General features: G+C 38.3%; 1 protein-coding gene across 1 annotated transcript in view; it reads left to right on the top strand.

The window, feature by feature from the left end:
• The window catches only part of RIOK2 (RIO kinase 2), a 42,259-nt gene that overhangs the window by 4,650 nt on the left and 23,054 nt on the right, over positions 1–14,555 (top strand). The window contains exons 2-4 of the mRNA XM_006885380.1: positions 4,977–5,115; positions 6,252–6,368; positions 12,409–12,584. Of these exons, the coding sequence (XP_006885442.1) occupies positions 4,977–5,115; positions 6,252–6,368; positions 12,409–12,584 (432 nt within the window). The remainder of the gene's footprint in view (positions 1–4,976; positions 5,116–6,251; positions 6,369–12,408; positions 12,585–14,555) is intronic.

Raw genomic sequence — 14,555 nt, 5'->3', positions numbered from 1 at the left:
ATTAGGAGATATGTGGGGTCAAGATTGGTGGAAGATCTATTAACAATCTGTGTTATGCAGATGACACAACCCTGCTTGCTGAAACTGAGGAGGACCTGAAGTACTTGCTGCAGAGGGTCAAGGGCTGCAGCCTCCAATATGGATTGAGGCTCAGTGTCAAGAAGACAAAGATTCTCACCACTGGGCCGATTGGCAGCATCAGGATGGATGATGAAGTGATTGAGTTTGTTCACAGCTTCAGTTTGCTTGGCTCCACACTCAACATTCTCGGCACCAGCAGCCAGGAAATTAGAAGATGTATTGCGATGGGAAAGTCTGCTATTAGGGACCTCTCCAAAGTTCTCAAGAGCAATGATGTCTCTTTGGAGACTAAGGTGCACCTGTTACAGGCCATGGTCTTTGCTATCACTTGTTATGCATCAGAGAATTGGACAGTGACTACGGAGGATAGAAGGAGAATTGATGCCTTTGAGCTGTGGTGCTGGAGAAGAGTATTGAGTGTACCATATACTGCTAGGAAAACAAACAGATTCATTCTGGAAAGGGTCAAACCGGGCTGCTCCTTGGAGGCAAGGATTCTAAGGCTCTGTCTGACATACTTTGGTCATGTTGCAAGGAGGGACAGGTCCTTGGAGAGGGAAATCATGCTTGGGAGGGTGGAGGGACAGTGCAGAAGGGGAAGGCCCCCTATGAGGTGGATTGATTCTGTGGTTGGGGTAATCGGGATGGGTGTGTCGGAGACGGTGTGATTGGCACAGGACAGAGCCGAGTTTAGGGCTGTTGTACATAGGGTCACTATGAGTTGCAAGTGACTCGACGGCACATAACAACAACAACAACAACATATGGGATTGCCTTTTTTGGAGTGAGATCAGATATGATTCTCTTCTAGTCAGTTGGCCAGGTAGTTGTTTCCAAATTTTGTGACATAGACTAAGAGCACATCCTGGTAGCATCTGTTTATTGAAACATCTCAGTTGGTATTCCATCAATTCCTGCTTCCTTTTTTTGATGATAGTGCAGCTTGAACTTCTTCCTTCATCACCATAGGCTCTTCATCATATGCTACTTCCTGAAATGGTTCAGTATTGACCAATTGTTTTTACAACAATGACTGTGTATTCCTTCATCTTTTAATACATCCTGCATCATTCAAAATTTTGCCCATAAAATCCTTGAGCATTGCAGTTCAAGGCTTGAGTTTTTCAGTTCTTTCAACTTAAGAAATGCTAACCATGTTCCTCCCTTTTGGTTTTTCTCTTTGCACATTTATTATAATACTTTATTTTCTCTTCTCAATCTGCCTTTAAAATTGTTCATGTCTTTTTCTTCCCTTTGTTTTGGCTTCTTTCCATTGTAATGCAAGTTTCATAGTCTCCTCCTTTATTTATTTTTTTTTCCTGATCTTAAACCATTTTATTGTTTTTATAGTCTTTTCTGATAGCTATAGTACCCTAACTTGAGTCAGGTGTATTTTAGTTCTCAGAGACATCATGGCTTTTTTAACCACTTAAAAGAAGACTTACAGCAAATGTGCTGACTGCAATACATTTCTTTTTCAAGTTCTGCTTTCGTGGGTGCTGATTATGGGTCCAAGTAAAATTAAATCCTTAACAACTTCATTGTTTTCTTATATTTATGATCATTTTGCTTATTGATCCATTTGTAAGGATATTTGTTTTCTTTGTGTTGAGATAAATGCCACACTGAAGATTGTACTCTTTGATCCTCTTCAGTGATTGCTTCAAGTCCTCTTCACTTTAAACAAGTAGGGTTGTCTTATCTGGACAGTTTGTTAATTGTTCCTCCCATCCTACTTCATTTATATATGTGTGTGTATATGTTGTTGTTGTTGTTATGTGCTGTCGAGTCTCTTGCAACTCATAGCAACCCTATGTACAACAGCCCTAAACTCCGCTCTGTCTTGTGCCAATCGCACCATCTCCAGTACACCCATCCCAATTACCCCAGTCACTGAATCAGTCCACCTCATAGAGGGCCTTCCCCTCCTGCGCTGCCCCTCCACCCTACCAAGCATGATGTCCCTCTCCAAGGACCGGTCCCTCCTTAAAACATGTCCAAAGTATGTTAGATGAAGCCCCAGAATCCTTGCCTCGAAGGAGCCATCTGGTTTAACCTTTTCCAGAATGAATGTTTGTTTTCCTAGCAGTCCATGGTACACTCAGTACTCTTCTCCAGCTCCACAGCTCAAAGGCATCAATTCTCCTTCTATCCTCCTTAGTCATTGTCCAACTTTCTGATGCATAACAAGTGATTGCGAAGACCATGGCCTGTATCAGGTGCACCTTAGTCCCCAGAGAGACACCATTGCTCTTCAGTACTTTGGAGAGGTCCCTAACAGCAGACTTTCCCATCACAATATGTTTTTTAATTTCCTGGCTGCTGGTGCCAAGAGTGTTGAATGTGAAGCCAAACAAACTGAAGCTGTGAACAATCTCAATCTCTTCACCATTCATCCTGATGCTGCCAACTGGCCCAGTGGTGAGAACCTTTCTCTTCTTGATATTGAGCCTCAATAAATTAGCAACCAGAAGTCCCCAGCCCACAAGTTATTTCTAACTCAAGCAACATTCCTTCAGGGCTGTAAATCTTTATGGAGGAGACTGCGACTGAAAACACCTTTGAAATTGTTATACCTGTTGTTAGGTGTCGTTGAGTAGAAAATTAGTCCAGGCAACCCTTTGACAATAGATCTGAACCATACTCTAGCCTGTGTCATCCTCACAATCTCTTGACACACTCGAGCCCAATGCAGCAGTCACTGTGTCAGTCCACCTGGTTGAAGGTCTACCTCTCTTTCACAGTCCCTCCACTTTTCAAAGCATAATGTCTGTCTCTTCTACCACCTTCTAGCCTCTTCTGCCATCATGCCCAAAGTATGTGAGATGAAGTTTTATCATCTTTGCCTCCAAGGAGCACTCGGGCTGTAACTTCTCCAAGACACATCTGTTTACTTTTTTAGCTGTTCATGGGATATTCAGTATTCTTCTCCAACATCATAGTTCAAAGGCGCAGGGAGATAATATGAATATCAGTAATTATATATCAAATTGTTGTTGTTGTTGTTGTTGTTGTTGTTGTTAGTTGCCATCCAGTCAAGTATGACTCATAATGACCCATGGGAAACATTTGAATGAACCCTGTCCTATCCTGTGCCATCTTCACACTTCCTGACACACTAGAGCCCATTGCAGCAGTCACTGGGTGAGTGCACCTGGCTGAAGGTCTTCCTCTCCTTCACTGACCCTCTAGCCTTCCAAGCATCTTGTCCTTTTCCAAGGAATAGCCCCTCCTAACAACATGCCCCCAAAATGTATCAAATAGTGATTTTAAATAAATTCAAAAGAGATACTAATTGTGCCTCAGAATTGGTTGGGGAAATCCATGGCTAGAGAAATTTCAAGCAGAGTTCATTTCTTAGCAAGGTTTTGCATTATTGATTTGAATACAAAATTCATATGCATTGTCTTTCACACCATTCTTCATTCACATTGTTTTCATACAATCATTCCAATGCGTTATGTTTTACAAAATTAATCACCATTGAGCCATGCCTACCATTCTTTCTTTTCAGGTCCCTACTGGATCTTTCTCATTTCCTTCACCTCCTCCCTCTGCCCACCAAATTGTGCAACCCTGTGACTTCTTCTTTGCTCACCCTCAGCTTCCTTACACATTTTACTAATTATCTATTTTTACAATAATGGTCTTAATGCATATTTGTCCTTATGAGACTGAGTTTGTTCACTTAGCAAAATATAATGCTCTCCAGTCTCTCTACCTTGATATATAGTATTTTTTTAAAATTATTGCTCATGAGTGCTACATTGGTATTCCATTTTTTGAATGTACCACAATTTCTCAAACCATTTGTTTATTGTTGGACATTTGGGATGTTTCCATGTTCTTGCTATTATGAATAACGTTGCTGAGAACATTGGTATACGAATCTCCATTTATGTCTCTGTTCTAATTTCCTTGGGGTATATTCCTAGCAGTACAGTAACTGGATCTTATGGAATTTCTCTAGTCATCTTTTTGGGGAAATGCCAAACTGCTTTCCGGAGAGGTTATACCATTTTAAAATCCCACTAATAGTGTATGAGAATTCCAGTCTCTCCACATCCTTTCCAACATTTATTACTTTCTGTCCTTTTAAACTTTACCACTGTTACTGGGTTAAGATGATATCTCATTGTGGTTTTGATTTACATCTCTCTTATTGACAGTGAGTTTGAACATTCCCTAATGTCTCTGTTGGCCACCCTGATGTCTTCCAATGTGAAAAGCCTTTCCATGTCTTTTGCTCATTTTGTATTTGGGTTATTGGTCTTTTTCTTGTAGAGACCATGTATTATTATTCTATAAACTTTTATTAAGAGACCCTTGTCTGAGATGGCCTTGCTAAATAGTTGGTTGTTGGTTTTGGTGGGGGTTTTTTCCAAGTCAGAGAGGGTGAAACTAAGTTTCTCCTTGGAGGCTAGGATTTTGAAGCTCTGTCTCACATACTTTGGGCACTCGGCCTGGAGAAACCATTCCTTGGAAAAGGACATCATACTTGAAAGGGTGGAAGGACAGTGCAGGAGAGGACGACCCTGGATGAGATGGATTCATACAGTACCTGGGACAATAGGGATTGGTGTGTCAGAATTAGTGAGACTGACTCAGGCCAGGGCTAGGTTCAGAGCTGCTGTACATAGCAACAACAACAACAACAACCCTCAATAACCCTATTCGGAAAAAAAAATTTTTCTGTATATAGGGATTTAATCTTTAAATGGTACCATTTCATTTATCAATTATATCCCCTCCTGGTTGTGCATTTCTGACTGTATTTGGCAGTATATTTATACCATAGGCTTGGCCATCTTAAGTTTAGTTCCATTTTTCTTAGCAGATTTTGATAGGCAAGGACTCTGTGTCAACTGATCACATTATGATTCTTTTCATTTCAGGTGGAAATGGGCATGAAGAACCATGAAATAGTTCCCTGCAGTTTGATTGCTTCTATTGCCAGCCTTAAACATGGTGGATGTAATAAAGTTTTAAGAGAGTTGGCGAAGCATAAACTCATAGCTTGGGAGCGTACCAAAAGTGAGTATTTTGAGACACTATGATTTTTCTCAAATGACCGGCTTCCCCAAGAGCAGGTGATCGATAAGATATGATGTGGAAGTTGCCAGACCTGGTTAAATGCAGGAACTAGAAGTGATCCAGCATGCTCTTGCCATGTTCCATTGATCAAAGCAGTCCTTGGACCTAATAAACCAAGGAGGATGAAGAAATACACTCCATTTTCTTGTTCAGTAATAGGAAGTTTGCATTGTAGAAGATCGAATAAAGTAAAAATACTGTTCCTATAAATTTTATAAAATGCAGCCAGCCACAAATTCTCAATCAGTACTTCTCAAACCATCTATGAGGAAAAGTGAAGTTTCCCCCCGCCCCAACCCATCACAGGTCTATACAAAATATATAAGAAGGAATTAAGTAGGAAAATGAAATTTTAAAATTACCAAAGAGTAGCTACAAATTGTTTATTATTAAAAATCTAAAGTAATAAATAAGTCTGCCAAATTGATGAAAAATTCTGGACACTTTAATTCATTTCCTGAAGTTATCTTGTCACAGACGAGTAACGGAACATTTTACAGACTGGCTTCAGTCTACAGGCCACTCTGAATAGCTGTGATTTTTATCTGCCACGGAGTCAGAACAGACTCAACTTGCCCTTCCAGTGGATTTTCAGAGGCTGTAAATCACATGAGAGGAGACTGTCCATCCTTCTCCCATGAAGCAGTTGGTGGATTCAAGCTATAGGTCTTTAGATTGGCAGCTTACCTCCTTACTTTCAGCTACCAGAGCTCCCTACAGTATTCTAGAAAAGAAATATAAATTGTAGAAAGGAGTCCCAGTGACACAGTGTTTAAGTGCTCAGGTATTAATCAAAAAGTGATTTGAACCCACCAGTCCCTCCGTGAGATAAAGATGTTGCGATTGGCTTTTGTAAAGAATTTTTGGAAACCTTGTGGGGCAGTTCTCCTGTGTCATAGGGGCACTATGCATTGAAATCATCTCAGTGACATTGAACAGCAACAGCAGGAAGAAATACGGAGTTCCTAACACTGGTAGTGTTGTTTTCGAACTAAGTCTTCCAATGATTGAACTTAGGTTTCTTGGTCGTTTGCAGTGTTACTGAAAAATGAATGGTGGTCTTTTCTTTTGTTTAGCTGTCCAGGGCTATCGGTTGACGAATGCAGGCTACGATTACCTCGCTTTAAAAACACTTTGTTCTAGACAAGTAGTTGAGTCTGTTGGAAACCAAATGGGTGTTGGCAAAGAATCAGGTAAGTGCTAATAGTAATATTGAAAACATTTTCTTTCTTGGTGTATATGTTCCCTTGAAAAATATTCATCTTTAATTTTTCTGTTAGTTTTTCATAAGTCCATGGCTAAAACTGCAGTTATACAATTAATTTTTCTTGAATGTTAAAATCTTAGCAGATATTTGTTTTTACTTCATATCTGATTAACTTTACATTTGTAAAAGAAATAGGTAATATGAGGGAGTGAATGTATTTTTGTATCAGCATTGTGATTAACAAGACAATATGTGAAAGGCACAGAAAGGAAAATATTTTAAAGTATTAAACAAATTGTTTAAAAAGAAACAAATTTATGTCTGTTCATTCTCTATGTAGAAGAAGGAATAAAGGATAAAGAATGATTTTCTTTATACCTAGTTTTGTACTCTTTGTATCCCAATACTACTGTATCCTTTTCCTCTATACTTTGTATCCTATTTATTTCAATTGAAGAAACAAAACCAAAAGTAAAAGAATTCTTAGAAAGCATACTCCAAAGAAAGTTGTTCTGTTACTTAATGTGCTTTGTATGTGTTTTATATTCATAATCAGATTGTAATGCCTTTAGGAAGTAAGGTAAGAGAGGTAAATACAACAAAACTCATCTGTATATGATCTTCTCTGTATATGACACAAATTTTGGATTAAGATTTCTCAGGGTTTTTTCCTCCCCAGCAATATCTCAATTATGCTTATGAGTCTAAAATGGTTCCGGGACTGTTAAAAAGATTCTAATAATGTACATGTTGTTGTTATGGGTCATCAAGTTACAGCTGAATCCAAGCAGACCCACCCACCAAGTTTTCAGAGGTAGTAAATCACAAGGGAGGAGATTGCCCGACTCCCTCATGAAGGGCAGCTGGTGGATTTGAACTGAGTGTCTTTGGGTGGATAGCACAGTTAACACTAGGCCAGTCAAGATCCAATCTACAGCAGAACCAAGCAAGTGGAGATAATACATAGGAGGGGCACATTATAATGAAACAAAAATTCAGTTACAAATACTTTAGGAAATATGTTGGGTGGCAAACAATAGTACAAAAAAATAAAATCTAAATCTTACTCCTAGTCTGCTATTATCCTAAGCTACCATTGATTAATATCTTACATGCCTTTCTATAATCTTGATGGTAAACTTGGATACATGAGCATTTGTTTATATTTACATAGATATATAGGTGTAAGTCCTTCACATTCCTGGTTAGAATTATTCTCGGGTACTTTATTCTCTTACATAGTATTATAAATGGATTATTTCCCTAATTCCTCTTTTTCTCATTACTGATTTTTGTTGACCTTGTACTCCAGCTTTACTAAATTTCTCCATTAGCTTTAGATGTTTTCCTGTGGACTCCTGTATATGTCATTATGTTGTTATATACCATCAAGATGGAACCAACTTATAGTTGACCCTTCAGCAGATTTTCAGAGGCAAATCACAAGGGAAGAGACTGCCCATGGTTCTCCACAGAGCAGTGGACTGCTTTTGGGTTGACAGTGCAGTTCTTTATCACTAAGCCAGCAGAACTTTCAGAGAGTTATTATTTTGTTACACCATTGAGTCGCACATGACTCATAGTGACCCTGTGAACAACAAATCTGAACCCTGGTCTATTCTGAGCCATCCTCATCATCCCGGGCATACTTGAGCCTATTGCTGCAGTCACTTTGTCAGTCCATCTCATTGAAGGTCTTCCTCTATTTCACTGACTTCCCAAACATGATATCCATTTCAATAGAATAACCCCTCCTGACAACATGTGCAAAGTATTCTTCACCATCTCTGCCTCTAAGGAGCACTCAACTGCACCATGTCCAAAATCTGTCTGTTCCTTTAACAATCCAGGGGGTATTCAGCACAATCCTCTAACATTACAACTTAAAGGCGTTGATTTTTCTTCTGTCTTGCCTATTCATTGTCCAGCTCAGTGACTGAAAAGACCATGGCCTGAATCAGCATACCTTAGTCTTCAGACTGACATCATTGCTTTTCAAGGAAGTCCCTGGCAACAGACTTTTCAAATGTAATATCTTTTGATTTTTTGACTGCTAATGCTAAAAGGATTGGTTGTAGATCCAAGTAAGATGAAATAATTGGCAATTTCAATCTTTCCTCCGTCTATCATGATACTTTCTATTGGCCTAGTGGTGAAAATTTTTGTATTAATATTGAGATGTAATTCATATTAAAGGCTGTAGAATCATAATTTGCAAATGAGATGATTTTACTTATCTTCCAGTCTAAGACACCTCTTGTTTCTTTCCTCACTGCTCTGGCTTGAATATCTAAAGCACTATTGAATAAAAATGATGAGAGCTACTCTCCTTATTCTTGATTTAAAGGAAAGAATCCTCTCACTCTTTTTTCCATTAAATATAATGTTGATTTTTCATGTGTGCTCTAACTAATGTTAAGGCATTTCCCTTTGATTCCAGTCTTCTTTAGAATTTTCATCAACAAATGATGTTAGTCTATCAAATTCTTTTCCTGAATCTGTAGTAAATGAACATTTTCTATTGATTTGGTGAATTTTATTGATTTTTTGTTTGTTTGTTTAATCTTGAGCCATTCCTGTGGTCCTGGAATAAATCCCTCTCAGTCACGCACATGCACACTACATGTCCAAAGTGTGAGAGATGAAGCTTCACCGTCCTTGCCTCCAAGGAACATTCTGGCTGCACCCTTTCCCAGACATACCTTCCTGTTTGTTCTTTTGGCAGTCCATGGAATATTCACAACTTAAAGCCATCAGTTCTTCTTCTGTCATCCTTAGGCAATGTCCAACCCTCAGGTACATAGCAAATGATTGAAAAGATTATGACCTAAATTGGGCATACCTTGGTCTTCAGATGACATCAGTTAATTCCTCCTCAGTATTTTGAAGAGGTCCTCATAGTAGACTTGCCCAAAGCAATAAGCGTCCTGGTCACCTGACTGCTATTATTAAGGGTTTTGATTGTGGATCCAAGTAAGATAAAAATCATTGACAGTTTCAGTCCTTTCTCTGTCTTTCATAATGTTGAGTGCTGGTTTATTAGTGAAGATCTTTATTTATTTTTTTTTTTTATGTTGAGATGTACTCCATAATGAAGGCTATAATCTTTGATCATCTGCAGCAAGCATTTTAGGTTCTCTTCACTTTCAGCAAGCAATATTGTGTCATTTGCATAACTCAGGTTTTTGATGAGTGTTCCTCTAATTTTTATGCCTCATTCTTCTTAGTAGAGTCCAGTTCACAAATTATTTGCTTACAATACAGATGTAATAGATATGGAGAAAAGATACAACTTCTGTTAAATATTGTTGGCTTTTAGTGACATTCATGTCTTCTATCGTGTTGATCTTCTTTCTAGATATTTTGGCCATTATTTAAATTCTTCAACTTTCCAAGTATTATTATTTCTCTCTTCAATTTTATTGTTATTATGTGCTATTAAGTCATCTGAGACCCAAAGAGTAGCCCTGTGTACAACAGTTTTGAAGACTGCTCTGTCCTGAGTCAGCCTCACTGATTCCAACACATCTGCCCCTATTGCTCTAATTACTGTATCAATCCATCTCATCCAGCGTCTTCCTTTCCTGTACTACCCCTCCACCCTTCTGAGCATGATGTCCTTCTCCAAGGATCAGTCCCTCCTGGCCACATGCCCAAAGTTTGTGAGACAGAGCTTCAAAATCCAAGCCTCCAAAGAGAAGCTTGGTTTCACGGTCTCTGAGACAGACCTATTTCTTTTCTTGGTGGTCTGTGGTATGTTCAAAACGATTCTCCAGCACAACTCAAAGGCATTAATTATTCTTCTGTCACCCTTAGTTATTTTTCTTTTTTCAAGCTCTGATGCATAACAAGTAATTGTGAAGACTGTGACCTAGATCAGGCACACCTTTGTGTCCCTAGACTGACATTGTTGCTTTTCAGTACTCTGAAAAGGTCCCTGAGAGCAGACTTACCTAGTGTAATTTTTCTTTTGATTTTTTGAATGTTAATGCCAAGACTGTTGATTCTGAAGCTGGACAAGCTAAAGCTGTTAACAACCTCACCCTCTTCTCCTTCCATCATGGTGCTGCCAATTGGCCCAGTGATGAGAATCTTTGTCTTCTTGATGTTGAACTTCAATCCATATTGAAAACTCCAGTCCTTGACCTTTTACAGCAAGCACTTTAGGTCCTCCTCAGTTTCAGCAAGGTTTTGTCATCTGCATATTGTAGATTGTTGATGAGTCTTCCTCCAATCCTGATGCCACGTTCCTCTTCATAAATCCCAGCCTCCTGAATGATCTGTTCTATATATGGATTGAAAATCTGTGGAAACAGGATACGTCCCTGATGCACTCCCTTCCTAGTTTGGACCATGCTCTGTTCTGAGTACTGCTTCCTAGTCCAAGTATAGATTTTACATAAGCATAATCAGGTGTACTGGGATTCCCATAATCCTCAAGGTTAACCACAATTTTTTGTGATCCACACAGTCAAATGCCATTTCATAGTCAATGAAACATGGAAGATTACAAAGGACAGCACAGGAAAACAAAGCAAAGTATTGTAGTGGAAAGTGCAAAGAGCTGGAGTGAGTTCAAAAATGAAGAGGACTATACCCACTCAACATTTCTTAAGCTGAAGAAACTAAAAAACAAATTTTAGCTTCAAATTGAAGTATTTAAGGATGCTCTGGGTAGACTATTGTATGATCCAGGAAGAATTAAAAGAAGATGGAAGGAGTATAGAGAGTCACTGTACCAAAAAGAATTGGCTGACAGTAAATTCTATTTGTTAAGTATTCACAGTTGACCCCCATTATCATTATACTACGGAGCCCTGGAGGTATAGTACATTACATATTAGTTGAGCTACTAAACAAAAGGTCCTCAATTCAAATCTTCCAGACACTGTAGGAGAACGATAGACAATCTCCTCCCAAAAAGACTTGCAGCCTTGGAAACTAGGTAGCGAATAGCTCGAGTCACAATCATCTTGATAGCAATGATTACTATGTTCTGTCCATCTTTAAAATCCTTTGTCTGATTGTCACCTTAGCTTCTTTCATTTATTATTATATAGAGTCTTTTCTTTTTGCCATCCTCTTGTAAACAGCATGTAATTTTTTTGCTATTTCCTTTTGATTGGAGTATTTAACTTATTTACACTCACTGTAATTACTGAAGGTGAGCTCTGGTGACAAAATTTATAGGAATTTTTAGTGTTAACCCAAAGGCAGCCCCTCTCTTGCCATTTGAATCCACTAGCAGCTCCATAGAAGAAAGCTAGGCAGTCTTTTACAACCACGGAAACCCAATGAAAGGTCAACTGTGAGTCACTTCAAACTCCACAGCAGTGAGTTTACGTTCTTAATGATAAGAAGTGACTGACAAGTGCCATTTTCTTAATTATGAGGTATATACCTCTTAAATCTTCTTTGCCTTTTTCCTTTAATGCTGTGGTGTACTATCAAGTTGGAACCAACTCATAGCTGACCTTCCAGCAGCGTTCAGAGGCAGTAAATCACATGGGAGGAGAGTGCCCATTTTTCTTCCTTTAGTACAACCTGCTTTTATGTTTCCTGGGTTATTGTAATAAGTCTTTTTTATTCCATTGTCTTTTTCCTTTTGTGTATGTTTGATGTATATTTTCTTAGTCTTTATTTGATAGAAATGTTAATACATCAGCTTTTTATTTGAGATTATATTTAAAGTTGTGAGTACTTAAGTTGAGCTGCTGGCCCAAGGCTGCTGGTGGTTTGAATCCAGCAGAAGCTCACAGGACAAAGATGGGTAATCTCCTCCTGTGCAATTTTTTAGTCTCCGGAAAACCTGCTGGAGGTCCAGGGAGGAGTTACTTCAGACTTGTAGTCCATGGGTGAGTGAGCATAAGTGAGTAACATGTAATGATTTCTACTAATTGAAGGTGTTAGTTATAAGGCAGGATACTATGTGATACTAATAAAATCAAAGTTATGAAGCTAGAATTGTTTCAACTTATTAGAATAAAAGTGTAATAATAATTCTTGTTTTAAAATCTTGTCTCCAGATATTTATATTGTTGCAAATCAAGAAGGACATCAATTTGCATTAAAGCTTCACAGATTAGGAAGAACCTCCTTTCGAAATCTGAAAAACAAGCGTGATTACCATAAACATAGACACAACATGTCTTGGCTTTATTTATCTCGTCTCTCTGCCATGAAGGAATTTGCTTATATGAAGGTATTTTTAAAATCATTTTATTGTCATTTCTTTTCTAATGATTTCTTTCATATGTGTAGGTATTTTTGCTATAAATGCATAAAAGTAACATGTATTTTAGAAAATTTGTGAGATAAAGTAGCCTCAAATAACTGATGATGTTAGCACTTCATAAATGTGTATAAGTATGGAGCTACTCTGTTTTTTATACATCTCTTTCTTAATTGAAGAAGTGAGATAATTATTATCTGTAGAAATCTAATAATGACTTTCACACAATAGAATAAATGTCAGTGTGCAAATTTGTCTATTAATAATGGTAAAAATCTTTCATTTTTCATTTTCACCTTCAAAAGGAGTGGTTTCTTTTTTGTGCCATTATCTCAGTTCTAGCTCAAGGGGTCAAAAGTAATAGATTTGTTAGATATATTTGATAATATCCAAATGAAGATAACATTGTATTTTATTGTCCTACCAGGTAGGATTTATTTATCATAATTTATCTCATTATGGAAAAATCAGTGTATGAAAAATTGTTTTGAGGAGGTAGTAAGTTGATGTTTTTAACCATGAGGTGAATATTCTTACAAGTAAGTAATATGGTTCCCATACATGTTCTGCATTTCTTATTTTATAAGAATAGCTTTTGCCTTACACTGTTTGTTCAGATTATAGGCAGTTTGATATGGCTTCAGAACTTTAAGTACAAAGCAACTATGTGGTATCATCTCACCCTAGTAACAATAGCAAAGTTCAATAGGGCAGCAACAACAAATGTTGACAAGTTTATAGAAAGATTGGAACCCTTATTCACTGCTGGTGGCAATGTAAAATAGTGTAACTACTATGGAAGGCAGTCTGTTGCTTTCTTAGAAAGTTGGAAAAACAAGTATCATTGGACCCAGCAATTCCACTACTGGGAATATACCTAAAGAAACCAGAGCCACAACTCAAATAGTTGTATGCACACTCATGTTTATTGTGTTAATCACAATAGCAAAGAAATGGAAGCAACTCAAGTACCCAACAACAAATGAATGGATAGGAAAACTATAGTACTTTCACACAATGGAATACTCTGCAGCATTGAAAAACAATGAAATGGTAAAACATTACCCCACATGGGGAAGCCTTGAGGACATTATGCTAAGTGCAATATCTCAGTCACAGAAGTGCAATTACTACATAACACCACTGTTATAAAATAGGGCTGACATGAAGTGGGGGTTGCAAGGGAATGGGGAAAGAATGGATAGATAATGAACACTGCATTCGGTCAGATAAGGGGTCATATAAACCCCGGATAATCATGGGGGGGTTTATATTACATTTTTAAAAAAAATGTTCTCTCCCCTCCCCCTTCCCAGCCCACCCTGCAATGTTCTCCCTGTTCCAGAATGTTCTCATAAATATAACACATAATCATATATTCCTTTCAGATAGTTCTTCCCCTTATCTGACCTAATGCAGTGTTCATTATCTATCCATTCTTTCCCCATTCCCTTGCAATCCCCACCTCATGTCAGCCCTATTTTTTAACAGTGGTGTTATGTAATAATTGCCCTTTGGTGACCTTTTTCAACCTGTATGCAGAACAGATTATCCGGGAGGCTGGGCTCTATGAGGAGAAGTGTGGTGTTAGGATTGGTGGAAGATTCATCAACAATCTGCGTTATGCAGATGACACAGCCCTTCTTGCTGAAACTGAGGAGGACCTGAAGCGCTTGCTGCAGAGGGTCAAGGACTGCAGCCTCCAATATGGATTGAGGCTCAGTGTCAAGAAGACAAAGACTCTCACCACCAGACCAATTGGCAGCATCAGGATGAATGGTGAAGAGTTTGAGATTGTTCACAGCTTTAGTTTGCTTGGCTCCACAGTCAACACTCTTGGCACCAGTAGCCAGGAAACTAAAAAACGTATTGCAATGGGAAAGTCTGCTGTTAGGGACCTCTCCAAAGTACTGAAGAGAAATGGTGTCTCTCTGGAGACTA

The sequence above is a fragment of the Elephantulus edwardii genome, unplaced genomic scaffold (genome assembly GCF_000299155.1).
Source record: "Elephantulus edwardii isolate Elephantulus edwardi_28Jun2011 unplaced genomic scaffold, EleEdw1.0 scaffold00043, whole genome shotgun sequence".
NCBI classification, from domain to species: Eukaryota; Metazoa; Chordata; class Mammalia; order Macroscelidea; family Macroscelididae; genus Elephantulus; species Elephantulus edwardii.
Note: the sequence above shows the minus strand (reverse complement) of the source record. Positions and strands in the feature narration are given on the sequence as shown.